A 27,408-nucleotide genomic window follows, 5' to 3' on the forward strand; every position below is an offset into this window, starting at 1 on the left:
TTGGAATTATTCTCCTTTTCCTGTGAAGTCTGTGGGCACGATCTTCCGGGTTTTAGAAGCCCAGATATCAACTACCACATAGGAATAAGAATGCAGGAGACTCGGGTTAGAAAAATGTGTGCTTAATGGTTTCTTCAGCCCAAGCAAAAAAAGATAATTATAAACCTGGATACCTGACATATAGGAGAAAAATGGCTGCTAACTGCACTCGCTCTGGTAAGCTGAATTTGGCCTGCGTTTTGACAGCAAAACACTCAGACTTTTTCCATTCAAAGTCGTATCTTGTTTTTTCAACAGCTCGGAAACGCAAAGCAGCCTGACTCCATACCCTTCCTTTAACAGTGGAGCAGGTAAGGTGTGAGTGACCAGGAGTCTCCCACAGCAACAGGAACTGTCAGCAAAGGTAAACAAGGCCACCCCGGAAACACGTCCAAGGACAGCTGTTCTCAGGGGGCATCACCTGAGGGCCTGGGAAACAGACTGTGGGGCCATCCCCAGAGCTGCCAATGCCACACACCTGCAGCCCCAGAGGATTTGCTTTTCTAACAGATTCCCGGGTGATGCTAAGGCTGCAGGTGTGGAATCCTCCTTTGAGAACTGCCTCCCGAGGGATGAGGAGGGCAGGATGGGCAGGCGTATCACCAGCTGAAAGGTGACAAAACGGGTCCAGGGAGGTTAAGGTAGGAGCTGGTGAGTGAGAAGGCGACAGACAATCTCAGGGCAGCGAGTCCACCACACCTTCCAGGTACCTCACTCTGCCTTAGACCTCAATCAACAGAATCGCATGCACTGCAAAAACACCCTGCATTAAGAGCAGACTGGGCTGTCTTACAGCTTGCAAACTTGCTAATGAAACATCCATAACTTGAGGCTTCAGAGCATTACAACCACAAACACACGGAGGGAGCCACTTCTCAGCACACGAGCCGGCCTCCACCTGGGAAGAGACCTTGGGAATTTCCAACATGCCCGCCCCCCAACTTCTGACTTGCTCATTTCCTGTGCTATTCAACCAACTTCCCCAATCCTCCTTTCTCCATACGTCAACCCTAACTGGGCACATAATGACCTGTCCTGACCAAGAATGTCCCTCACCACCTAAAACAGAAATACCATGTGCCACTGCTTGTACCTTTCAAGGCTCTTGTGGCTGAGGACCCCGATTTGTATTTATGGGTGTCAATTTTGTGTCTTCATTGTAAGCGCCAATCTGAGTTCCATCCAAGCTCACAACAGGCATCGTTGCACAATGCTTAATAAAGGCTCTGTGTTGATAATGACCTATGGTACCTCTCTATATCAGGGAGTCCCTCACACTGTATAACAAAGCAACTCCAAGATCCGTTTCCATGACAACAGCAGCATCACACAGGAAAGAGAAGAAAGAGTACAGAAAGGCGCTTTAGAAATTGCTACCAAAACGCAGATACACTTTACGAGACTAAAAACAATGTTCTGGGCACTAGATTTGAGGTTAAAAATCTTTTCTTTCTTGAATGTAGTCTCTAATGATGTGACTATTTTTAAACATGTAATAGGAACTGATTCAGAACACTATAAATACCATCCATCTGCCAAATTTCAAGAGGTCTAAAATTAGGTTACCAGGTTCATCAATTTCCCTTAGAAGATTCTATTAGAAACAGACCAAACCCTTCTGGTGGCAATAACGGTGAAATGCTGACAGTTCAAATGCTACAGGAAATAAGTTGCATTCATTTAAAACCTAATTACGAAGAAACTCCAAAAACCATCATTTTTCCTGAATATAATTAATATGGGAAATACCTTATGAGACAGGAATTTCTTAGAAGGCCCTTACAACAATTTACCACATACTGAAAATAACTCACAGCAGTATGTGTTATAACTAAATCATGCATTATAAACAAATGAGAGAAAAAAGTTACACTTTCCTTTTCTACTACACTCATGATGAGCCTCTGGGAATGTCTGCTTTTCTTTCATGGATGAAGTGGAAACAAAATGAAACACGCAACAATTGGAGTAGCCTCACCAATATTTTTTTCTGCTGTGATCTTCCCCTCATGGACCAAAGGAAAAAGGGCCCTCTTACTAAAAATACCCTGGAACATCAGGCAGAACTGGGACCTACAGATTTTTTTTTTCCCCTCAGCCCCTGGGAGGTAAGGTTATTTTCACATACATGTGTACCAAGTTATTTTTAAAACTTGCCTGTTCTTCTCTGGTTATTCTGTTTCAACCAACAAAAAGCCCCCGGTGGCCTGCCGTATTCACATCCACTGGAAGCATCCTGGCTGTTCCACGCTCCACACCACAACCATCAACAGGTGCAGAAGGCGACTTTACCCCATGAGCCACAAGGCATAAAGCGCTTCATAGAAACAGTTTAACAGGTAATTTGCAACCTTGTCAGAAGCAATGGAAGTCAGACACCTAAACTAGGTGGCACCTGCACCAAGAACCACGTTACTCGTTATTCTCAACCGTTCATTCCACCAAAAGGCCACAGCTGGCTCAAAGACAACCTGTGAGAGTCGCGCTGGTTTCAATATAAAGTTATAACAAAGATTCTGTATAACGTTTCAAGGTTAACTCAGCAGAATCACCCAACCTCTCTTCATTTACTTGCTGAGTCAGTATCGAGAGATTCCAGATAAGCACAGAGGGCAGGAAGTTGAGAGATGGGCTTTGCCCTTAACAGGCTAAAGCATAGGAGCAGAGACACAGAAACAGAGCACAGTGTTATAAATGTCTTCAGAGAGGTCCACTCAGAAAGAATTAAAGAGGGGCAATTGAAGTGGGGGGGGGGGGAGTAGAAAGGAGTCTGTGGGGATAGAAGGAAGACTAAGAATTGGCCAGGTGGATATGGTTATCTGATAAAAACCCCAAAACAACAAAAGGGATGATCTGAAATAGACATTTTTCCAAAGATGACCTACAACATGGCCGACAAGCTTATGAAAAGATGTTCAACATCACTAACCAGGGAAATGAAAATCAAAACCACAATGAGGTATCGTTCCACACTTGTCCAAGTGGCTATTATCAAAAAGACAAGAACTGCACTGGCAATGACATGGAGAAAAGGGAACCCTCGTGCACTGTTGGTGAGGCTCTATGTTGGTGCACCCACCGTGGAAAGGAGTACGGGGATTCCTCACAAAATTAAAGAACAAAACCAAACTTTGTAATTCGGCAACTCCACCTCCAGTATTTATCTGAAGACAAAAACACTAACTGAAAAGGCACATACAACCCCATGTTTGCTACAGCATTACTTACAACAGGCAAGATACAAAACAAACTATCACAATGGATGCATGGGTGAAGAAAATGCAGCATAGTCAGACAACAGAATATTATTCAGTCATTAAAAAATGAAACCAGGGTGCCTGGGTGGCTCAGTCAGTTGAACATCTGACTTCGGCTCAGGTCACCATCTCTCAGCTCATGACTTCGAGCCCCGCATCTGACTCACTGCTGTCAGTGCAGAGCCCGCTTCGGATCCTCTGTCCCACTTTCTCTCTGCCCCTCCTCAGCTCACGCTCAAAAATAAAAAACATTAAAAAAAAAAAACAAAACAAAACTCTACCATTTGCACCAACATGGATGGAGCCAGAGGTCATCGTGCTAACTGAAATACAAAGAAATACTAGATCTTACCTGTATGTAGAATATTAAATGGAAAAGAAACCAGCTCACGGAGAACAGATTAGTTGCCAGATGGGTGGGGGGAGTGGGCAAAATGGGTAAAGGAGGTCAAAAGGTACACATTTGCACTCATGAAATAAGGGGAGGCAACGTACAACATGATGACTAGTTAATTCTGTACCTCAGATTTCAAAGTTGCCAAGAGGGCTTTGTTTTTTGGCCAGGAGAGTAAATCTTAAAAGTCCTCATTACAAGAAAAAAAAAAAACGTTAACTATATATGTCGGCAGATGTTAACTACACTTATCGTTTGCAATATATACCAACACCAAATCATTACGGCATACATGCAAAATTAATAATGTTCTATGTCAATTACCTCAATTAAGAAAATGGTCAGGTGGCGTGGGAGAAGGGCATTCCAGAGCCTCACCTCCAACTTTAAGTGGGGCAGAGCCAGCTCTGTTCCCTCTAGGTTAAGCAAGACTAGTATCCCTTATTAGAAACATCTACTCTTTGGAAGTTCTTTGTGGAATTTATGCTAAACTCTGTCTCCCTATAACGCCTAGTCATTGGGTCTGGGTCAACCCCTGGGGTTCCAAAGTTCACCCTTCTTCCCAGCATGGAAGGCAGCTCAGATCAATTCCTACAGCTTCTTCTTTCCTTCACACTCAACACCTTCTAACTCATTTTCTGGGTCACTTTCCTATGGCGATGATATGGTTTCTCAGTGCCACCTTAAAATCTGCTGCCCATAGTGCACTTCGGGTTCTGGAGGACAACTAGAACCCATGGAAAAGTGCTGTTTCATTCAGCTCGGGGGACGTTGCTGCAGACCAAAGCTGCTTTAAATAAGAAGTGAGTTACTGAAAAGCTGTTTGGTTTCAGTCAACCCTCATCTATCAGGAGCTATTATGTCCGAAGAACACGGTGACTGAAGAGGGGACACCTGGCTGGCTCACCTGGTAGAGCATGTGACTCAATCTCAGGGTCATGAGTTCAAGCCCCACATTCGGTGCGAAGCATACTTAAAATTCAAGAAAATAAGAATAAAAACACTGTGACTGAAAAATTACTCAAGCTCAACATTTCATTATGAAAACCAAAATATTCCTTACCAAACAAGTAAAAGTACCTTCTCCAAAGAACTAAGTGTTTAAAGAAAAAACAAAAGAGGCTTATTAAAACTCATAAGACTTCCTCACTCTTGTCTTTTTCTATTGACCAATCAAGAAAACATCCGATTGTAACTGAAGATCCCTCATGACATGTAACAGAATTCTTCCTGTACTGAGATGAAGTTATAGCGATAGAAAAGAACACAAATACAACACGTGAAGGTGGTTATGTCTAAGAAGTGGCGAGGCATCCTCGACATAAAATTCAAGGTTAGTTGCCTATCCAATATTCATTCTCCTTTCTATTACTCAACTACTTTGCTTTCGTTCAAATTAGAAACATACTCAGCTTAAAACAAAAATTCCAAGCCCTTTTTAAAAAGTTTACAAATATTTTTGAGAGCAAGCAAGCACACACACATGTGAGTGGGGGAGGGGCAGAGAGAGCGAGAGAGACAGAATGCAAAGCAGGATCCAGGCTCTGAGCTGTCAGCACAGAGCCTGACACAGGGCTTGAACTCCCAAATCGCGAGATCATGGCCTGACTCAAAGTGGGATGCCTAACCGACTGAGCCACCCAGGCCTCCCTCCAAACCCTGTTTTCTAAGCAGGAGTGGTTATGAGAGCCAGAGTTCTGGTCGATATGATGCAAATAGAAGTTGCTGGGCTGTGTTTCTGGGGGAGTTCTTGGAGCAGACTCAATAGGCATCTGGACTGACTTCACCTTTCTCATGGATGGGATGGTAATGGAGTAGCCACCTTATAAGGAGGGCAGCAAAGGGGAGGATGAAATCTACATGGTAAGATGGCTGAACTGAAAGGCAGAAGAAGGAGGCTGATCTTTCATCGAATCATGAAGATGCCACATTAGCCCCAGAATGCTAGTCCCCACATTTTGTTACGTGAGGAGAACGACGCCCCTTATTTGGTTGTGGCCATTGCTTGGCCAGGTTTTCTGGTCCTCCTGCTTGATACACTGGGCATGAAGCAGTCTAGACGTCTACAACCACCTGCTTTCCCATCACACCATCGGACAAAGAACTCTCAGATGGGTGGGCGTGCTCCGTGTGGATAACGTTCTGAAGGAACACAGCACTTTGTCTTATTCCTCAAGAATTATAGGATGACTTTTTGAAAACTCCATTGTTCTAACAAGATGAAATCCAGAGCGTAGGTCTCCCAAATCCAATCATCTTAAAAAAAAAAAAAAAAAATCAAATCGTCAGGGCGCCTGAGTGGCTTAGTCAGTCAAGCGTCCGACTTCGGCTCAGGTCAGGATCTCATGGTTCGGGAGTTTGAGCTCCGCATCCGGCTCTGTGCTGACAGCTCAGAGCCTGGAGGCTGCTTCAGATTCTGTGTCTCCCTCTCTGGTCCTCTCCCACTGGTGCTCTCTCTCTCTTTCTCAAAAATAAACATCAAAACTTTTTAAAAATCAAATCATCAAATGATTTCAATTTCTTAGGTTCACTTCTAGGTCCAGCCCCAATATACAAGTTCTGTCAGAACTCTAATCACAGTAATGTCTTTATAGTAAGTCCCCTAGCATCGAGTACCACAGAAACATTTTCCACCACCTCCATCATCATCATTCTTAATGGCCGCACGTATTCTATCACAGTGATACATCACAATTTACTTAACTCCCTGCTGTTTAAGAATGTTAAGAGAAACCAACGGCTGCAGGGGGAAATCTAAGAACAAGGACACCACTCCCAAGCCAATGTGCAGCCAGGCCATAACTTTTCATGTGAAGATCCTATAGGTGTAAATTACTCTCAAGGTTTGAAATTCAAAACTTATCCCACTTACCTAGAATGGCAGACTATCAGATTCTGGTGGTTAATTAGATAATTCTAATTAAATAAGACTGATCACATACATTTTGAATTTTATAGACCACATATTAACATTATGATTATGAAAAATCACGGTTTCTTTGGAAGACACAATCACATGGTACACCTCAGGCTTCAGTGACATGGCCCAGTTTATTACTACATTCACGGCAGTGTCATCACAGAAGAGGAACAATCTCCCCTGATCCTATGCTGTTTCCTTTTAGTGATATCGTCAGAAGGCAACAGAACTCTAAGGCTTGTCTTTTCTCTTGTGAGAGGAACATTCATTCAGTCAATATTGAGCATTTCATGCTCTAGGCACTGTTCTGAGTTATACAAACACAAAAGACAACGTACCTGCATTTCACTGTATTTCATGCTGGCAGAAAAGATGGAAAAATAACCAAGTAAATGCTTATGGCTTCAAGTGGTGATAAGGGCCATGAAGTACGCAAAGATAGACTAACAGAAAATAATGGGAGGATGTGATCTAACGAGGCATCTCCAATGAGGGGTCATCTGAGTAGAGACCTGAACAGTATGAGCGAGCCTCATTCCAGAAGAACCCACCTGGGCAAAAGACCCGAGGCTCAAATGAGCTTGGCATGTTCCAGTCAGTGAGACTAACCGTAGCTAGATCACAATCCTAAATGGTCAAAGGAGGCCACCGAAGGGTCGAGACTGAGCGATGCAATGGTCGGCTTTGCCTGGTACATGCAAAATCTCACTCTTGTAGTTTATCCTCTACGCATAGCTAGAGACAAGGACAGAAATGAGGAGCGAAGCAGGAAGCTGTGTTGCTGGACTCTCCCAGGGTCCGGCTCCCAGATGAACAGTTCTTTAGGTGAGAATATGATCGTATCCAAGGCCACAGCTCCAAAGTGACAGCAAGTGCTTGTGACACCAGGTCTGTTTCACTTATGTGATTCATTTTCAAGTTTTCAACTTACCATTACCATCCCACCACCCCCCGCCGTGTTTGCTCTGTACATTAAGTTACTCTAACTCACCTATTTGCAATGGGACAAATGTGATTAAAATCAATCACCTTAATCTTGGTGCATCATTCAAACTTCGCAAATGCAGAAGAGAGCAGACCTGCCTTTCTAATTTTAAGAACCTGCTGTGTGTGATCTCTTTTTCAAGCTTCCCTGGTCTTTTGTGATTAATTTTTAGTAACAGGAGAACGACCTGTTTAAGAACAAATGAGTCATGATACAGCTTAGTATCTAGAAACCTAAAATCACCCTCCTCCACAGAGAATATCATTTTCAAGTATGAAATCCTCATGTTTAAACATTCCTACCCCATGTTAACTCTACAAAGCTTCCGGCCTTGAAAGTGAGATGGGGAGGGACAGGCTAGGAACTCAAGATGGCAGAAAGCAAGCATCCAAATTGCCCTCCTTCCGAAAGGTACTTAACTATGGTTTAGGACATGAAAAATAAAGCCCTCACTTGTAAAAGTTTATAATCTGTGTTTTTCAAAATCCAGTCTTTCACTCAGTAATCTTCTACCAATATAAATTTCTTATGAGCACAAATAGCCACCTCTGAGTTATGCATAAATTATCCATGCTGGCACAGTTAGGCATAGGACAGACAGGCATCTAGAACATCAGTGGCCAAAGTGGAAATAAATTTGACCACCGCCTCCTAAGGTGGCATTCTTGGCTGTGTCATTTCCCTTCTTGAACTGCAGTTATAAACCTCTCCAGATTAACTGTGCAGTTAGCCATCACTTCAATGAATGTAAACTGAAAACCTATGGTTGACCAAACAAGCATTTCCTTTTAATAGATTTTTTCCATCAACAGTTAACAGAAAAAAATATTAAGAAAAAGTCTGGTCACACAGAGTTAGCGACCACGGTTCAGTTGATATCTTGCTTAATTTGGTTAGGCTTAAATTTCTACTAATAAAGTCCCTCAATATATTAAAAATAAAATCTATATTTTTTTCAAAAGTAAATTCGCTTTCTAAAGATGACAATGACTCAAAATTAAGAAATGGCTCATAGGGATTCTGAGACCATCTTCTGGAATGTTTTACAGACAGACCAAGGAAATTATTTTCATTTTATTCTGGGATCAGGGACTTCATTATTTCTTCAATTCACTCAATATCAATGATCACCCACCAGGAGTCAGAAACCATACTAAGTATCAGGGATACAGAGATGAGTAAGATGTAAGCAGAAAGAAAACATAATAGGATCAAAATCAGTCTTCCTGTGGCAAATTGTTACATTAATGGGCAGAGCAACCCATGCCTCCCAGGACCTACACTGTGTGTTCCCCCTGTGATGGCTAAGTCTGTGTGTCAACTTGACTGGGCCACAGGGTACCCAGATATTTGGTCAAATAATGATGTTTCTGTGGGAGAGTTTTTGGATAAGATTGATTTTTAAATTGGTGAATGAATAAAGTAGATTGCCTTCCCTAATGAAAACCTAAATAGAAGGAAAGCACTGACTGCCCTTCCCCCCACCCCATATCCATGCTCTTGAGCACGTGTGGGCATGCACACACACGCCCCCCCCCCCCCCACACACACCCACCAAGAAAGTTCTTCCTGTCCAATGGCTACGAAATAGTACATGAGCTTCTTCCCCACCTTTGGACCTCAAGAGAAACCCTGGCCCTTCATCTCCAGTCTGCTGGCCTTTGCACTAGAACTACACTGTTGGCTCTCCTGGGTCTCCAGCTTGCCCATGCACCCTGTGGATCTTGGGACTTGCCAGCTATATGAGCCAATTTCTTTTAGGTCTCCTTGTATGATGAATATACATACAGACCATTAGTTCTGTTTTTCTGGAGATTCCTAACCTACCTTTAGAGGGACTCTGGGCTTAGCCATGTGACTTGCTTTGGCAAGTGGGACATCAGGAAACACAGTGCCAGCAGAAGTTTAAGCATATGTATGTTTCAGCTTGCCTTCTTGCAATACCACCAGCACAAAACTACCTACCCTCCTGGAAAGGCCAACACAGAGAACCACAGCCCCAGCCAACAACCCCAGCTAACCACCAGGGGAGTCCTCTTGTGTGACTGTGAAGCAACCTTTGGCAAATATTGATATGTATGGAAACCCTGATATGACAAATATTTATATATATAAATAATGACTGGAGTACTACTCACTGGCAATATCAAGGATGGACTAAAGGAGAAACAGTCCAGAGCCCGTAAGACCAATTCACAGAACACGATCAGGCTTTCCTGAAGAGGACAGCAAGGAATATGGAGGGGAGAGTCAGACTCCACAGAACTTGGAGACCACTTAGATCTGAGAGACTAAAGAGACGGAAACAACCCAGACGATCTCAAGGCTTCTGGCTTGGGAGGCTGTGCACAAAGGATTGTCTGGTGTTATTTCAACACAGAGTGGCACGAAGAGGCAATGGCTTGAGTAGTGGAGGATATGCAGGGAGAACGGGCAGTGCTAAAATAAGGACAGTGTTGTACATTTTGAGTGTTTCATCCTCAACATAAAGAACCTGAGCATTCTTTCCACATCAGGGGAATTATCTGGGGAATGCAATCAGGACTATTTAATGCCTGATGGTCACGTGACACTTATCTGGACAAGGGCATTCCTCTTAGAACCTAGCTTTTCCCCCTTGGTATAAACCCAAATATGTTTTGGGAGATTAGATTACAAAAGTAGAGATGCTGAATGAACAATGATCAGAACTGATCTTCCCACACCATCCATCTCATCTCCTGCTAGCACCAGCCGCCATGATTTCCTGCTCATAGCTTCTGGTACAACATAATAGAAAAAGCTGTCAGAGGAGGTACCTCCCCACTTGCTTTATCGGTCTTAACCACTATCAAAGGCATAGACAGAATTCCTAGTAAATGGGCTCGTTAGATTACCATTGTTTTTGACCCTTGATCTCACTGTTAATAAATGGATGTACCAGTGATAATGCTAGCCAGAAAATCCTCTACAAATCTCTTTCCTTCTCCTAGCCCTGAGGAAATGCATTTTTTGTCCATAGATGGAATCTTCTGCTGGAAATTCATTAAGCAGAAAACAGCCAAGGTGAGGAAGGTACTGGCTAATTGAATAGGACTCCTACTTCAGCTTGTGGAAAGAAGAAAAAAAAAAAAAAAAAAAAAAAGTGACTCACTAAAACCCAGGAACAAGCTTCAGGCATAAGCCAAAAAGCTCTCTAGGCTGGCTTACAGCTTAGGGTAAAGCCACTTAAATCCTTCCAGAAACCCAGGGTCCTGGAAAGTACTATGTTCCACCTTCTTAAGAACCCAAACTAAGTCACCAAACTGTCCTAGGCTCTCACAGAGCCTCCCTCCTACAGGTTCTGTCTTCACTAGTTAGCTCACCTTGTCGGTCTTGCTTATGAAAGCTTCTACTGTTAATATCTGTGCAACTCCCAATTTCTCTTACCATTTTAAGCTTGAGTCACACTGACACCAGATTCTAGTCACAAAAATAGAGAATTTTCAGTGGCAGAAATTCTGCCCCTTAAGTGGCTTTGGTGATCAACCCACTTGGTACTGAGGGAAGAGAACTGGTTAGGAAGCAGAGACTTGGTCCAAAGCTTAACACCGTATTTACTACCAGATTCCAGCAAGTCTTTGAACCAACCCTGGGCCTTGACTTTCACATTTACACAATGGGATTAATATATATCGAGTGTATTTGTGTATGTTATCCATTCAATTATCTTAATAATGCTTACTTGTGTTTATGACATCCCACTAAGGATAAACTGTCTGAACATAAGGACTAGACCTATTAACCTTTACACCCTCCCACCCCAATTCCTGGCAATAAAAAATGCCCAGAAAATATTTAATGATGACATAGAGCAAATACAAAAAAAAAAAAAAAAAAAAAGCACCAGACAGAAGAGATGCTAAATACACATCAGGTAAAACCATGAAGACGCCATTACCTGGTAGAATTTCTAGCTCTGGGCTTCCAGTGATTTTAGCCCTAGTAGTAGGTTCCTTAGACATCATTGTTGGCAACAGTTCTCAGGGATAGGGAAATCTGGTTGTTTGTAAACCGTGAACTGCCTGATGTTACTAAGTCACTTGCACCGGTAAAGAGAAATCAGTAAGGAAGCCATCCTATCAATTTTTACCCGAGCCAGTCAAAAGCTATGGCCTAGGTCCACCACTTTGTAAGCTCCCAATAGGTGGGACAGTGATTTGAAATGGTCTGTGAAAAGTAGCCAAGTCCAAGTATGTTTCTCCCTTCCCCCTTCCAAGGGGCCACAATACTAATCAAGTATCCATTCCTCGAGGGGGGTCCCTGGGTGGCTCAGGTCATGATCTCATGGCCCATGAGTTCAAGCCCCTCAGTGGGCTCTCTGCTGTCAGTGCAGAACTTGCTTCAGATATTTTGTTCCCCTCTTTCTCTGCCCCTCCCCCACTGGTTCTCTCCCTCTCGCCATAAGTAAACTTAAAACTCTCCTAGGAGTGGGGAGATTCATAAACAGTCCCACGTATAGCTAAAACGAAGTAATTCAACCCCGGATACATACAATCAACTCGTGGTCAAATTAGGTTAAAGGTCAAATTAGACCTTCTTCCACGCAGTCGCTCTGGTTCAACAAATCTGGGTACCCGTTCTGTGCCAGGCTCTGCACTGAGCTCTGGTTTGTCAGAGAAAAGACACAGGATCTCTCCACCAAGAATTCACTATACAGGCAAGACCATTCAGCAGTACAGCAACTTTTTTTTTAAACCAACGTGGAAGTGCCACGGAGAGGCTGCACGATGATTCCTACACACTTCACACACACAAGTCTCCTTCCAACCTGATGTCGGAAACCATTTACAACTCTACCAAGAAAATACTCTTAACCTTATCGACTTACCTTTTGGACCCCAAACCGTACCATCCACCTGTACCATCCACTGCCCCTTGTACAGATCTGGCTGCACTGAACTGGGTCACTTCCCCAAACCACCTCGCCACACTCCAAGGCTGACAGTCTGCCAAGAGTGGAGATTTTGCAAAGAATGTGCTACTGGCCTTACATGCCGTTCCAAGAGAGCAGTACCCAAGATGTTCGAGCAGTGGCAAATCCAAAGGTTCTTTGGATTAAACGGAAAAGCCCCCAGGGCGACTCTCTTGACAACAGGCATTCTGGGGCACGGATTAAATAGGCACTCATTTCTCCTCTCCTCACTGGCCAAAACTTGGTAGCTAAAGACAATGGATGTGCCACCAACCAGCTGTCTCCTTGAGTACATCCGAACGGCGGATGCTAGTCTTTGAGGCTATTTTTAACTCCCAGCTAAATTAATTTGGCGCAAAAGTAGCAGGAGTCCCTTCCCTTGTAGGAAATACTTCTGTTACTGTGAATCTGGTACATAAAATAATCCACCCACTGAAGAGCAGAATTAGCACGGGAGTTTTGTGTTGGGTTTGTTTCCCTGAAAGAACTTCTTTTTAAGGCTTCCGGTGGCATCACGGCACGTGAAGAATGGCACCTGTGGGCGAGTGCACGGGGTGGTTTCGGGACCCCACCAAGGCTTCCTCGGAGGCCGGATCTAAAGGGGATCCCACGAGGACACACACAACACCGCACGTCTCCCTAGCGTGCGTTCTTCCTACAGGTCCTCCGGCAAATGCGTGCCACCTGAGTTTCTGCCCCATTGGACGGCACCATTTGGCAAGAGACAGAACTCCGTTAAACCAGCCAAACATGAAAACACTGGTCCTGCTGGTCTATAAGAGAACTCTGAAAGAAATCTTAAAAGTCTTCAAACACACCTTCAGGAAGCCTTCCCTCCATCTTCTATAAGGTGCTTGTGCATGCCTGCTCTCCAGCAACACCCCCCCCCCCCCCCACCCGGCCACTTCGTAGCATTTTATTTCTTCCCCGTTTATGGCATGGCAGCTACCATATGCAATCATATTGTATAACTGTTTGCACACTCAGCTCATCCTTCTGATTAGGGAGGACCCACCAGGAGGGCAAGAACCATCTGGCTCCCTATCAACAGGGCACCAAGCTCTCAATCAGTACTTGGTGATGGAATGCCATTGAAGGCAGCAGACAGCTTTCAAGACCACCGAGTTCAACCTCCATATGCATAAATAAGCAAGCCAAGGTCTAGAAGGATTTTCAGTGACTTGGCAGGGCAGGACTCCCCATTCCCACTCCAGAGCTCTTTTGACCTCACTCAGCTGCATTTTCAACACAACTTTCTAGCACCTGCACCTTTTACAAATCTCCCTTTGTCGATTCAGGAATAGCGAAGTGTTTCGAGTATAGCTGGGTTTGCTCACAAAACTGTCTTATTTCCATATTAAATGTAAAAGCACACTCTGAGAAAATAGAAGATTTGCTAATTAAATTTCTAGGTTTATTTTAAATGTTTTGAGTTTTGTTATAAATGAAGCTCTGAAGTGTTGAATTTTAAACGACTCAGCAGCCTTTTTCATGGGCTCGGTTTCTAAGACACCGGAAAGAACTCCAGAACAAGAGAATTCTCAAGTCCATCGTAAGAGAAATTTCGTGTGCTGGACCTACAGCCCCCTGCAGAGTCCAGCTCCACACCAGGTACCACTATCCGCTTGTAGCCCTGTGCACAATTGCTTCCAACTTCAGCTCCAAGCATTTATCGTCTATGCTCTCTTGGCTCAGTTTTACCACCTTTGCCGGCTTAAAGATGTACCCGAAACAGAAGCAGCCCCCTGCCCACCCCCCCCACACACACACCTCTTAACAAATTCATCTATGCCCTTCCGAACATTCTGGCAGGCACCAGCTAACTCCCGATGCTGCCTGTACGGAGGCTGGTGGTCTCCCAGGTGAAGCACACTAATGACCCATGAAGTGATTTTTAAATCCCCTGAATGCTGTTTAATTGTATGGCTCAGCTCTAAAAAGTGCAAGAGACTGCACGTACGGTTTCTCCCCCAGAAAGGCAGGGGCATTGGCGAAAAGGCACGAGGCAAAAACAAACACAAATTCAAGGGAAGCAGAATCGCCCGGAGGCGGGCTTTAAGCCTTTGAACAGGTCAATCCCTTCCCCTCTTCCTCAAATGCTCACAGATCCGGCCCACAGAGCAAATATTCCAAAGGTTGCATTTAAAGAGTTGTCTAACATTTGTGTGGGTTTATACGCATCACATAAAGACTTCTGTCTGCCTACAAACTTTACCTATTAACAGGGTTGTGTCTCTCTCTCTCTACGGTTTTCAGGGTAGGACAGATTGGTAGGGATATCTGAACAGTCTGCCTCACCGTTTTCTCTCCCTGAAGGCACCCACAGGAAACACGAGGTATGAAAAAAAGGATTGTATGTGCTAATAAACACATACACACACGTACATACAGAAGACCCAAATACCCTGCTCCCCTCTAGCAGGGCAGGCTTCATGGACAGAATCTGAGTGGAGATTGTTGTAAGAAGTGGGAGGAGTTCCAGGCAAGGCAGCTGGTGAGCTGAAATTCTAAATGGTGAAGGAAAAGGGCACCTGGGTGGCTCAGTCGGTTAAGCGTCCGACTTCAGCTCAGGTCATGATCTCACGGTCTGTGAGCTCGAGCCCCGAGTCGGGCTCTGTGCTGACAGCTCAGGGCCTGGAACCTGCTTCGGATTCTGGGTCTCCCTCGCTCTCTGCCTCTCCCCTGCTTATGCTCTGTTTCAGAAACAACATTAAAGGAGCCTGTTTCAGATTCTTTGTGTCCCTGTCTCTGACCCTCCCACATTCATGCTCTGTCTCTGTCTCAAAACTAAACGTTAAAAAAAAAAAAAAAAAAAATTAAAAAAAATTAATCGTGAAAGAAAGAGTCTGAGGAAGGAGTCAGCCCTCTAGAACCCACCACCCTCCCCGCCCACCCCATCGTGACCAGAGCCAGTAAGAAGAAGTTCATGTCTTAACTGGGGAGGTCTAGAGGGAGGTAAGGAAAGGGAAGTCAGCTGTTTCTCCACATGGGCCATTTTCACGTTGCTTCTTTGTGGTCTTACACAATCTCGGATGGGGGCAGGTGTGCTGGGCAGAGCTTCAGGCTGTCTTCCGAGGCCACACACCTGGGAGCACAGACACTGTACCAACCCCAGGTGCCTTTCCAATGCCCAGTCTTGCCTTCTCTCCCCCTTCCTCGGTGCGCAGCAGGCTGCCCTTCAATCTCAGGAACACCTGTTGTTTTTTTTTTTTTTTGTTTTGTTTTTTTTTTGTTTTTTTTTGTTTTTTTTTGCTTAATGAAAGTTTTATTTCAATTATGTACGTATGTGATTGTGTGTGTGCGCGCAGATTTAAAATGCATTTCTTACTTTGGTTGCCACCAAAAGTATTGGAAAGCCTCTTCCCTAGCTACTCCATTTTTTAAATTTTTTTAAATTTACATCCGAATGCGCATATAGTGAGACAATGATTTCAGGAGTAGATTCCTTAATGCCCCTTACCCCTTTAGCCCATCCCCCTTCCACAACTCCCTCCCTCCCCCTCCAGTAACTTTATTCTCCAGATTTAGGAGTCTGTTTTGTCCCATTTTATTGTTTCCCTTCCCTTATGTTCATCTGTTGTCTCTTAAATTCCTCATATGAGTGAAGTCATATGGTTCTGGTCTCTAATTTCGCTTAGCATAATACCACCCTCCAGTTCCATCCATGTAGTTGCAAATGGCAAGATTTCATTCTTTTTGATCACCGAGTAATACTCCGTTGTATATATATATATACCACCTCTTCTTTATCCATTCATCCATCGATGGACATTTGGGCTCTTTCATTACTTGGGCTATTGTCAATAGTGCTGCTATAAACATGGGGGTGCATGTGCCCCTCCGAGGCAGCATACCTGTATCCCGTGGATAAATGCCTAGTAGTGCAATTGCTGGGTCGTAGGGTAGTTCTATTTTTAGTTTTTTGAGGAACCTCCATACTGTTTTCCGGAGTGGCTGCACCAGCTTGCATTTCCAAGGAACACATGGCTTTTATCTCCAGACATGTTAGCAGGGAATGTCTGGCAACACAACACTGCCCATCCAGAGGTGGGGGATGGCTGAGAACGGCCTGACATGTTTGGGTGGGTGGGGGGGGGGGGGGCTCTTCACACGGAACCCAGATACCCTCTTCTCCTCCCCGAGTTTCCCTGTAACTTCTGCATCCTTTCGACGAGCCTGCTCCTTGAGTCCTGAAGATGATCTGTGTTCCCAAGAATGTTTAACTATTGCCATCTGGTTACCGGGATCTGGGCACTGCTCTTTCATTTCTCAGGGGTCTATCTTGAGGATGGAAAGACCAGGGACAGTGCTGGTGTACTTCACAGGGTCCGTCATCTTTGTCCCCGTGGGGGAGTGCCCTGACGTCCTCGGAGCCGGCATCAGCCAGCAGCACATGAACTGTGTGAATCTTGAGCCTTCGTCATGGACAACACAGATCTTAGTCTAGGAAACTTTTAAATCCTTGGGGGGGGGGGGGGGGGAATACTTAAGGTCTTTGTTTCTTGTAGCTTGCCTTTTGTGTTTCCTGATCCCTCCATTCCTTTAACTCTTTTCATGCCCTTTAGCACTTTGCTAAATGTGTGAGAACTTTGAACGATTAACACCAAGGCACGAGCTAGCAACTTCTCCGGGCCACGCCCTGCCCCCCCCCTTTCCTCTACATGGCTGTTGCGTCAACCACTAGCCCGCTGGACACTGAGGGGCAACATGTCACAAAGCCCCCAGATCATTTACGCCTTTCTTCTATATGCTTCAGTCTCCCCATCTATAAAATAAGGTTAACCTAAACAAGTCTTTCCACCCCCCTTCCAGCTCTAGAATTCTAGCACTTTCAAACATTCTGAAAGATAAAATAAGAAAAACCTCCTTTCTCATCTCAGCTCTGTCCTGACACCTTCATGCTTTTCCAGCTACCTCCTTGGTGCAGTTCCAATTTGGGCATCTTGCGAATTTGGACAATAAATAACACTGCCCTGCACACAGGGTCCTGTGTCCTGGCTGTACAAAGCCCTAATGATTGGCCTCTCGGGGCCAACAACCAAAAGGCAAATTTTCTCCTGGGAGGAGAACGCACAGGCTGTACTTCTTTCCTCTCATATATTAAAAAAAAAAAAAAAGAAACCTCTCTTATCTTCACTTTCACAGATCGGATATTAAAATGTGAGGCTAAGCATGCACAGTGGGTAACACAACACAGAGTAGGGACAGAACTCAGACTAACGCATCAGATCACAAGTGTCCCCTCCCACTGTATTTCACAACCAGCGGACCATCGCTAAGGCTTTCTGCCTGGCTGGGGATTCAAGGACTAAGGGGCGGGGCAGGGGGAACATAATGATCATCAAAACAGGGTAAGAATTTTGGGCATGAAAGGGGCTGCTAAAAGTAACTAATGGACATTAACTAAGCTGTAGCACGCATAAACCAAGGCTTCCTCGTGTAAACAGGACAGTCCTGTGCAAACCTGCATGTATATGACATATCTATGTATAATACCAAAAGCTTACAGAAGTCATAAAATCAGACATAATCAGGGAGCTGACCTACAGCGCCTGTAGGACCTTCCCAGCCCCCTTCCTCTCCCATCCAATCCACTGGAGCCTCCTCAGGGCTCTTTTCTGGGCCCTCATCTATTTTCTCCTTATTCTTTACCTCCGTCTCTCATCAAAATGTTGCACACCCAAAGCTTGTAACAACCAGAGGAATCTTTATCTCCTAAACACACCCTGCTTCCCAACTCCACACCTGCATTCACAGATAACCGTGTTCTCCACGTCAGACTTCCCAAACCGAACTTGTCCAAAGAGAAGCCCGTGATCAGCCCTGTCCCACACTTCTGAACACATTCTCCCTCCACAGCCTCGATAGCCTCCGTCCATTCATAGGTTTGGCCAAGAGGCCGGAGAGTCTCTCTCCCCATTTCCACCTCCCCCATCCTCCAGCGGCCAAGAGCTGTGGCCCAGCTCCTAAATACACGGTGAGTTTACCCCGTCCAGCCTCACTGCCTCCATCTACCCCGACCTTTCACCTTGCCATCCGTGCTACTCTTCAAGCTTTCATACTTCCCCATCCTCACCTGTACATCAAACCCATTTCCACTGTCGATATTTCCTATAAGGAAAGCAAAGAAACCTTTGGGACATGCAAACAAATCACACCGGTCCTAGTTTAAACCCTTCCTCTGGACCCCTACCATTCCTAACATTGCGTTCAAAATCCTTAACTACACATCTGACGACCAGCTCGCTCTTCTTCTAGTCTACACTGAACACCTTCCCACTTCAGGGCTTCCTCACTTGCTTTTCCCTTTGTCTGAGGCAGTCTTCCACGGGGCTCCTTTATGCCCCAACGTGCATGCACACAGGTTCCCTGGTGTCTGATGATCTCCACTTGCTCCTGAAGGTCGGTTTAAATGCCATTTCCTCGGGGAAGCCTCCGACCACCTAGAGGAGATCCCTCAGGTAACACACTCAGACGGGCTCTACCCTTATTAAGAGTACTTAAACCAAAAGAATGAAGAGTGGAAGGAGGGGCAGAGTGAAGGGAATGAAGAAGGGAAGCAGTCAGACAAAAACTATTCCTCTGTGGGCAGGACACACACACACACACCCCCATTCTTGCTGGAGCCAAAATGGGAGAAAAGAAGGATGGACTGAGAATAATGAGCAAGGAGGCCAAAGAAATACCACGGGATGCTTGAGGGCAACTTTCAGGAAAGCTGGTACTCTTCCTCTCCATGTGTCCCGAATGGAGGCAATGCTCCAGAAAGAAAGAAAAGTGAAAGGGTGGGGTGGAGCACACTAGATTTTTGTATGTAGGTGGGCCACCCACGGATGTGGGCTTTCCAGTCTCTAAAGATATAAAACAGGGTCATCTCTGAGGCTCTCTGGCTCCCACATTCAGAGCCTCTGCAGACCAGTAGCAGCTCAGAGCCTAGGGCTTCTGCTCGGTGCAGCTTCCTCTGGCATCTTAGCAGAAACGCAATAGAAGTTCCTTTGATACCTGGGCCAAAATAAGGCAGATCGGAACCCCAGAGCTTAACATGAGTACACCCTCTTCAGAAAAGGGAAGAATTCAGCCCTGCCTGCACTGACAAAGCTGTTTTGAGATCTGTGTTTCCTGATAGGAAGAAGAGCCAAAGGTAGGAATAATAGAAAGGTCTCCTCTTCCAGGCCTCCCCTGCAATTTTTTGTTGCTAAAATATTTTCCGTGTAACAGCCCAATTTTCCACTCAATATATTTTAGATACTGGTGTTTCCCATGCCTCCTGGCTCCCACTCTCCTCTGATGATCCCATTTTTCAGTAAACAAGAGATACAAGCAAGAGAGATGCTCACTAGAGGCAGCAGAATTAGGGCACAAATAAAATTATGTGTTCACACATGGGCAGCTTCAGAGATCGGTTGTTCTGTGGAGCAGATGCTAAATTATTTAAATCGACAGCAGCATTTATAACACATAATGAAAAGGCAGCAAGGATCTCAGGAAGCAAACTAGAAGGAAGATGTCACATCAGCTAAAAGCAAAGATGGCCCTTTTAGTCAATAAACCGTTAGGGTGAACCGTAAAAGGGGATTCGTGTTTACGTTGCAAAATTTGTCAACGTCTTCAGAAAAGCAGCACACTGTGTTAGTGAAAGCTCTTACTATAAACTTGGTGGAGTTGGTCCACGTGGTCGCCCAGAGTGGAAGAATACAAGCTAACAAATTTCCTTCGACCCTGCCAGGGCTCAAAAGGGCTTTGTATCTGTTCACTGGTAGGAGCCCAAGTTGTACAGGACCCATTGACAAGTCTTCCCATTAAGAATGTGTGCCAAAACAACAGTTGTACAGGCATTAAAAAAGAAGAGGTTGAAGTCAAAGTTCTGCATGAACGTCAAATAATAGTTTTCAGACTACTTACGTCAGTGTCCGGTCCCTTATCCGCACCAGGACAAGAAAAAGTGACAAATTCATGGCACCTCTTGTGAACCACAAAACAGCAAACTGGTGGAAAGAAAAGAAAACTAAACTTAGTAATTAAACAGACAAACTTTGTTTTCCAAACAGGGCTACATGCTGTTAGAAGTCAATTTCATTTCACAACAGACAGAATCTTAAACAGCAATCGGAAGGCATTTTTTTCAGGACTCAGCAATATTTGGTATCAATCAGACTTATATATAGAACCAGAAAATGCCAGGATTCAGGGCTTAATGAGACATTAAGCCTAGTTTCTATTTTCTAAAGTTGAGAGAGAGGGAGAAGAAGAGGGCCAGAGGTTCTAAGACAATTTCCCAAGGTATAAACCATGAATCAGTGTCAAATACTTTGCACTGTCCTATACTAATACACAATGCATGCATCTAAGTGTCTAAACACATGACACCCTGTGGGTAAAATTTAAAAAGGTAATAGCAGATTATATATATAGTATCTCCATCTGTGGGTTGTAGAACTTCCTCAGAATTCTGAACTCAAGACCACAAACTCAATCTACAGAACACAACCGTTTGAAATGCGGGGGGGGGGGGGGGGGGGGGGGAGGAGGGGAAGGCCAACACCTTCACACCTTCTTATACATGACTGCTGGCCACAAATGCTATCACCAGTTGTTATGTAACCAGATGCCCCTTGGACTTGTGGGGAGTCCCCGCAAATCTACTACACAGCAAATGTTTTCCAAGTTCAACATGGTTTTGCTAAATACTGAGGACGGATCAAAGAAGCGTTACAGAAATAATTCCCTAAGAGATTTTTATGGATAGCATAACAGGGAGGATACAAAATAAGTAAATGACTTAGGTAGTCTTTCCTCCAAAGCTTCAAGTCTAGTACTCCACTGTTCTTTGCTGAACAACATGCTAAAAAGCATACCCTCAGAAATACTGGGTAAGCCCTAAGTCTTTGCTGCAGAAGGAAGGCTAGAGCTCCCCAGATTCTGGGCTTTTTTCTTCCCCCGAAGATACCACAATTCCCTGCACACGAGGCCAGAGACAAAGCCAACCGAAGAGGGTCAGTTGTTTCTGTGAGAGGGAGAAAATGGCAGGTTTGCAGACAGCAGAGATCCTAAGGGGAGAACGAGTACCAAGCCCAGTATTAAGAAAGTAATAAAGGGCCTCGAGTGGCCATTAAGACATTCAGAATGTTTTTGATAAGCTTTGGTAGCCACTGAAAGGTTTGAACAAGAGTAACACGGACAAAAACAGTGCTTTAGGAGGGCAAATGGTGGCCAATAGGAAGAATTTGATGGATCGGATTTGGGCCAGTAGGCCCAATTAGAAGCCTCTTATATAATCTAAGGATGAAGTAATTGTCATCCTTCAGTCTGCTGAGAAATAGAAGTAATAGATGCCAGAGAAATTGCAGGAGAACCGACCAGACTTGCCAACCAACCCCAGAGACTACTGAGCATCCTGTTATGTGTCACTTTGATGGGTCCTTGCACACGCAACATGTAACTGAATCCTCAACACTACTTAACGTGGGTCACCATGTACATTTTACACAACAGGAACTATGGTCTCCCCTTTCCTTCCACTGTGTTCTAGCTGTTGACTGGAGCAGAAAGACAGAGGAGGTGACGCCAAGATTTTTATACATGGGTGGCAGAAAAAAGGAGTGCAAGAATGACACATACATTTAAAGTATATGCATTACGTATGTGCGTATGTATGTGTGTATTTTACATATATAAAATAACCAAGGGGCATCTGGATGGCTCCATTGGTTAGGCAACCAACTCTCGATCTCAGGGTCATGAGTTTGAGCCCTGCACTGGGTATGAAGCCTACTTAAAAACAATAAAATAACCCAGAGGAGGAAGATGTGGGTATGCCCTGTCACGGCAGTGGATGAGGGAGGGCTGTTTTCTTTTAAAATGGTTTTAAGATGGTTGTTATACCATGTCACTATAAAAGTCCTTATTAAAAATAACAATTAAAAAAGGGGGGGGGGGGGCGCGAGGTAGGCCAGACATGAGTAAGCAGAGGTGGCAGTAGGGAAGGACCATCCATAGGAAGGTGACAAGGAGGTCTCGAAGAGCATCCTCTTAGAAGCAGAAATGCCGGGGCACCTGGGTGGCTCCATCAGTCAAAAGCCTGGCTCTTGATTTCAGCTCAGATCATGATCTCACATTTTGAGAGTTTGAGTCCCACATTTGGGATTCCCCCACCCGCACCTCCTTTGCTCTCTCACACACGCACACTCTCTCTCTCAAAATAAACTTAATAAAAATTAATTTAGAAGCAGAGATGCCCGAGTGAAGGCTTCTCCTTGGCTGCCTGCCAGGCCACTGCACCTGCCCGCCAGGATGGCAGGAGGGGACAGAGAAGTGACAACGAGTTCCCAGGCTGCCCCAGCAGTGCCAAGACACTGTCAAAGGCAGCACTTAGCTCCTCCAAACCCTCAGAGAAGCTTCTTCACAGTGTTTCTGCTAAAAGCATCTCCCCAACCCTCTCCAAGGGTAGATAATAAAGCAAGGCTGTGATGGCACAAATTAATCTCATCTGCTGGCTCTCCCCAGGCACAAAGTCATCGCTCGCTCACTGGAATTAGCGAGATAAATTACGAAGGGAAAAGGGTCACAGGAGCATTATTTCCTCATCATGGTTTATTATGGATTTAGTGTTTTGAAAGGAAAATGAGCATTCGGATTCCCTACTTAATCGTTCAACACTGTGGGTTTGGTTTTTTTTTTTTTTTAAACCATTTCTACATTCAGGTGAACACTTTGGAAAACCTGTATTTATCAAATCCATTTGAATTTTTTTTTAATCTGTCCTTTCAATCCCCATGTACCTTTCAATGCAATTATCAATCTCAACCCACAATTATTTTATTTCTGTTTTGTGCCTCAAAAAGCCTATCAAATTTTACCCCAAGAAGTTCCAGGCCCTCGCTACATGGTGTACTCTGCAGGGGCAGCAAAGAGCCACAGCTGTCTCCAAAATTACTTCTTCCTAGCCTACCTTACGTGAAAGTCATACCTAGAAATGCGTGGGTTCACCCAACAGGAGGTGAAGGGTCACATGGGAGCCATCTGAACCATAAGGACCCTGCAAGGCCTGTTCAAATACTCAAGATGCAGAATGGATAATCTTCAAGGAAGAAACAATGTGCCCAGAAGCAGGAACAGAAAGCCCAGTTACCCCCCTCCTCCTACCTCACCCCCCACTCCAAGGGGGCAGGGAAGAAGAGCCTATGTTCCCAGACCCTGGCTGCACACAGCACTGGTCTGAGAAAGGCCAGCCCAGAAAGCTGAGCAAGGGCCAGAGATTCCAAAATGATGAACGGTGGGCCTTGACCTTTGGTTTCAAGTTCCAGAGTAAACCGGGTAATGCACATTCTGTAAGACAATATAATGCAAACATTTGAGAAGTCTTGCTGGGGTAGCTGAAGAACGAGGAATAGATTAGCTCAGTAACACCGGAGTACTTATCAAGTTTATGTGGAGAGGGGAAAACAGTTTCCCCTGGCTAAAAATGAGGAGCTGTTTTTTTTTGTTTTTTTTTTTTTATTTAGAATCCTGAAGGTGTTCAATCTCACCATGCTGTATAGAGCGAGAGGGAATCGAGGCAAGCCAGGGATAAGGCAGTACCTGTCACACAGTATGCATTTGATACGTTTGCCTGACCTTGGCAGACAGGAAGTGGACACACATCATGGCAATTTTCTCCCACCCCATGGTTGGTCCTGGAGCTGGACCCTAGGTACTTAAGCCTTTGCTCAAATGAGCACAGGCTGGCTGGTGAGAAGGAGCCAGAGCCCCATTTTCCAAAACTCTGGGGCATGCCTGCTTACATAACCAAATGAGAGCTCTTAAAATATGAAGCTATCATGCAGCTTAAAATCACAAAGTAAATCTTCATATTATTTCCTAAGCACAAAATCCCTTTCCTCTAATCCTCTACATGATATGCTTATGCTACCCAACCGTAACAGATGACACATGAAACGCACAAATCACACTGGGCCAATGATGTGGGAGGACGACAAAAAAAAAAAAAATACTGCAGGCTTGGCCAAGTAACGGTTCTTAACGTTACCTGGCTTTAAAATTGGGAGTGCTTCATCTACGAGTCCGTATCATACACTAATCTCACTTCCAGGAGTAAGCGAAATGGAAGTTAAGCAGAGTGTTCACTGTCTGTCAGAAGTCGATTTCCAAGACGGACAGTCACCTACGTTTGGCTCAAGAATTCACAAAAGTTTCCAGAAAAACTAGAGGTCTGCCGCAATGCTGCCATGTTGATGGTAACAGCCGTTTTCAGTCATGGTCATTAAAGTCATTCATCAAAATGAACAAAACCCAGCAAAGGGCAAAGCTGAAAGCCCGACACTCCGTGTGAGAGAACACTCTACTTCTGACACTGTACCCCCTGAATCTGCTAAAAACTGATTTACCTGTAATTGTCTTGGCTCATCAGACACACCTGGGGGACTGCAGAGGACGTGGTTTCCATGCGAAATGTCCTCACAGAGGTCAAAGACTTGGGGGCTCTTGGCACTGGGCCATGTTTCCTGGAGTGATCTTGGCCAAGTGGTATGCCCAGAGCCACTTTCTAGATTTCATTCGAACCTAGAGCTTTACTAAAAGAGCATAGTGGGCCAAGGCTACGTATAGAGGAATCAGTCACAGCCACCTGCTTCCGGCTCATCAGGAACGCCGCCAACACGGATTACACATCAATCAGGGAGGCGCATCAACTGTCCTGACAGGAGACAAAGTCCTAATGGAAAGTGACCCATCACCACCCCATACCCACTAGGAAGGCAGTTAACAAAGTAACACGTGATGGCGAGGAGGAGGAGAAACTGGAACCCTTGTCTCATGATGGGGAGAACCTAAGATGATACCGAAGTTAAACCCAGAACTCCTCCATGAGCCGACAATTCCACTTCTGGGTCTCCACGTTCACGGCGGCATTATCAAAATAGTTGACAACAGAACCAACCTCAAAGTCCACCAACGTATGAATGGATAAGCAAAATGCAGTGTATCCATGCAATTGATCATTCAGCCTTAAAAAGGAAAAATTCTGACATATGGTATGATAGGGTAATGATCTCAAGGTTCATCCCTAAGTTAAACAAGACAGACACCAAAGGATGGCTGTTGCATGATTCCACTTGTATGAGGTACCCTAAAAATAGTTAGATTCAGGGACAAAGTAGAGCAGAGGTCACCACCAGGAGCTGGGCAACAGGAACAGGAAATAAGCACTAAATGGGTAGAGTTCTTCTTGGGACGAGAGAGTGTTCTGGAGATTGGACAGCAGTGATGGCAGCCCAACACTGTGAGCCCACTTGATGGCGTTCAGCTACGCATTTGAGATGATCCAAGTGGTAAGTTTTAGGTTATGGCGCTCTTACCATGATGAAGTTTAATTCAGCAACTTGCAACAGTATTTATGAAATTACAAATGAGACAGAGCCTTGCAGTCCTGCATATGGGAATCTTCTGCGGTAATTCTTCTCCGCACTTGATTTAGAAAACCAAGTATTTGCTTCCATTGCATGAAATTAACACAGTCAGTGACAGAATAGAGTGAAGACAGGGGTGGGGGGTGGAATTCAGAGCAGAGGACTCCTAACTCCTGAGGACCAGAGACGTGTTTCTACCAATCCTCCCATTTCACTCACCAGCAGCCAGTAACGCTGGTAATGATGGCAGAGGCAAGTCCCCTTAGACTGCAGGCCTGGCTTTTCAACCAGATCTTTGCAACACTGACACTCTCTATGTAAGACGGCGTTACCCCTGTTTAACACTTGACATGGATTGCCAAATTCACTGAAGGGAACAAAATATACACTACATACCACTTTCCATTTCTCTTCAAGCAATCATTGATTTTCCTTTTCACCCTCAAGTCTGTATCATTTCAAATTCAGGTCAGCGTCAATAAACGGAACACAGGCATAAAAAACTCCGTTACCCAAAATGGAGGGGAAAGGGTACGGCATTATGTAACAAATCCCAAATTCAAGGGAAAACCTACTACATTTAACAGTCCGGCTTTATTCAGAACAGAAGGTGGCTAGCTGAGCTTCCTCGAGTTCCTTTTTTTAAATACATGAATGGCTGCCATCATGTGACGTGGCTTTAATTAAATTTTGCTTAGCTGGAAGGGATTAATGAAAGGTAGCGTCACATCAGAATATGATGAAATGAGAACTCTCTAAGGCAAGTGAACCACGTTCAGCTTTGTAGGGAGAGTCACAAAAATCCAAGCTTATGTTATATTTGCATGCTCAAGGAAAATTATTGGTTTCAGATCTGTAACAATGAAAACAGTCTTCTCGTGGCATATGTGTTCAAGTTGTATGAAAACAAATGAAGTACATGTGCTTTATCACATATTAGCAGAGGGGATGACAGTTTTCAGGTAGTATACTCTGCCTCAAGAATTTGTGCACATGCTCCTAACCAACTCTCACAAACTCCCAGGGTTCCTGTTTCTGCCCAGGCACACTACTCCTCCCCCCAGGAGAGTCACCATTAACCTTTTCCTCTGCTCTCAAGTCCCCGAGTCCCACCTGAGGGTTTTTTTTTTTTTTTTTTTTGCATTCCTCCCCAGTTGCATTTTGAGATACATTTTGGAGAAAGCAGAGACTGAATATGAGGTGTGACAGAAGGGCCCCTAGGTTACAGGTCAGAGCAAACTGGGAAAATGGCGTGGCCATCCTCAACCAAGAGAAGAGCCTTAGCAGCACGGAACACTAAGGGAGAAAGAAAGAAACCAGATCTTGGCATTGGTGTGGCAGTCACCTCCAGACCTTTCAGGGATGTGAGCCTCCAACACCCTTTCAAAAGTTCTTTTTCTCCATCTATCCCTACACCTCCATGTACACCATACAATTTTATACACTGGAATATATAAAATCATTATCACAGATGCTT

The 27,408-nt window shown here is 44.6% G+C and overlaps 1 protein-coding gene across 3 annotated transcripts in view; it reads right to left on the reverse strand.

Annotated features, from left to right (window-relative positions):
- PRKCA (protein kinase C alpha) overlaps window positions 1-27,408 on the reverse strand; it is a 404,865-nt gene that overhangs the window by 223,938 nt on the left and 153,519 nt on the right. For all 3 annotated transcript variants that reach the window (XM_042917374.1, XM_042917372.1, XM_042917373.1), the window contains one exon: window positions 20,431-20,513. In XM_042917374.1, the coding sequence (XP_042773308.1) occupies window positions 20,431-20,513 (83 nt within the window). The remainder of the gene's footprint in view (window positions 1-20,430; window positions 20,514-27,408) is intronic.

This window comes from Panthera leo, chromosome E1 (genome assembly GCF_018350215.1).
Source record: "Panthera leo isolate Ple1 chromosome E1, P.leo_Ple1_pat1.1, whole genome shotgun sequence".
In the NCBI taxonomy this organism is placed as follows: domain Eukaryota; kingdom Metazoa; phylum Chordata; class Mammalia; order Carnivora; family Felidae; genus Panthera; species Panthera leo.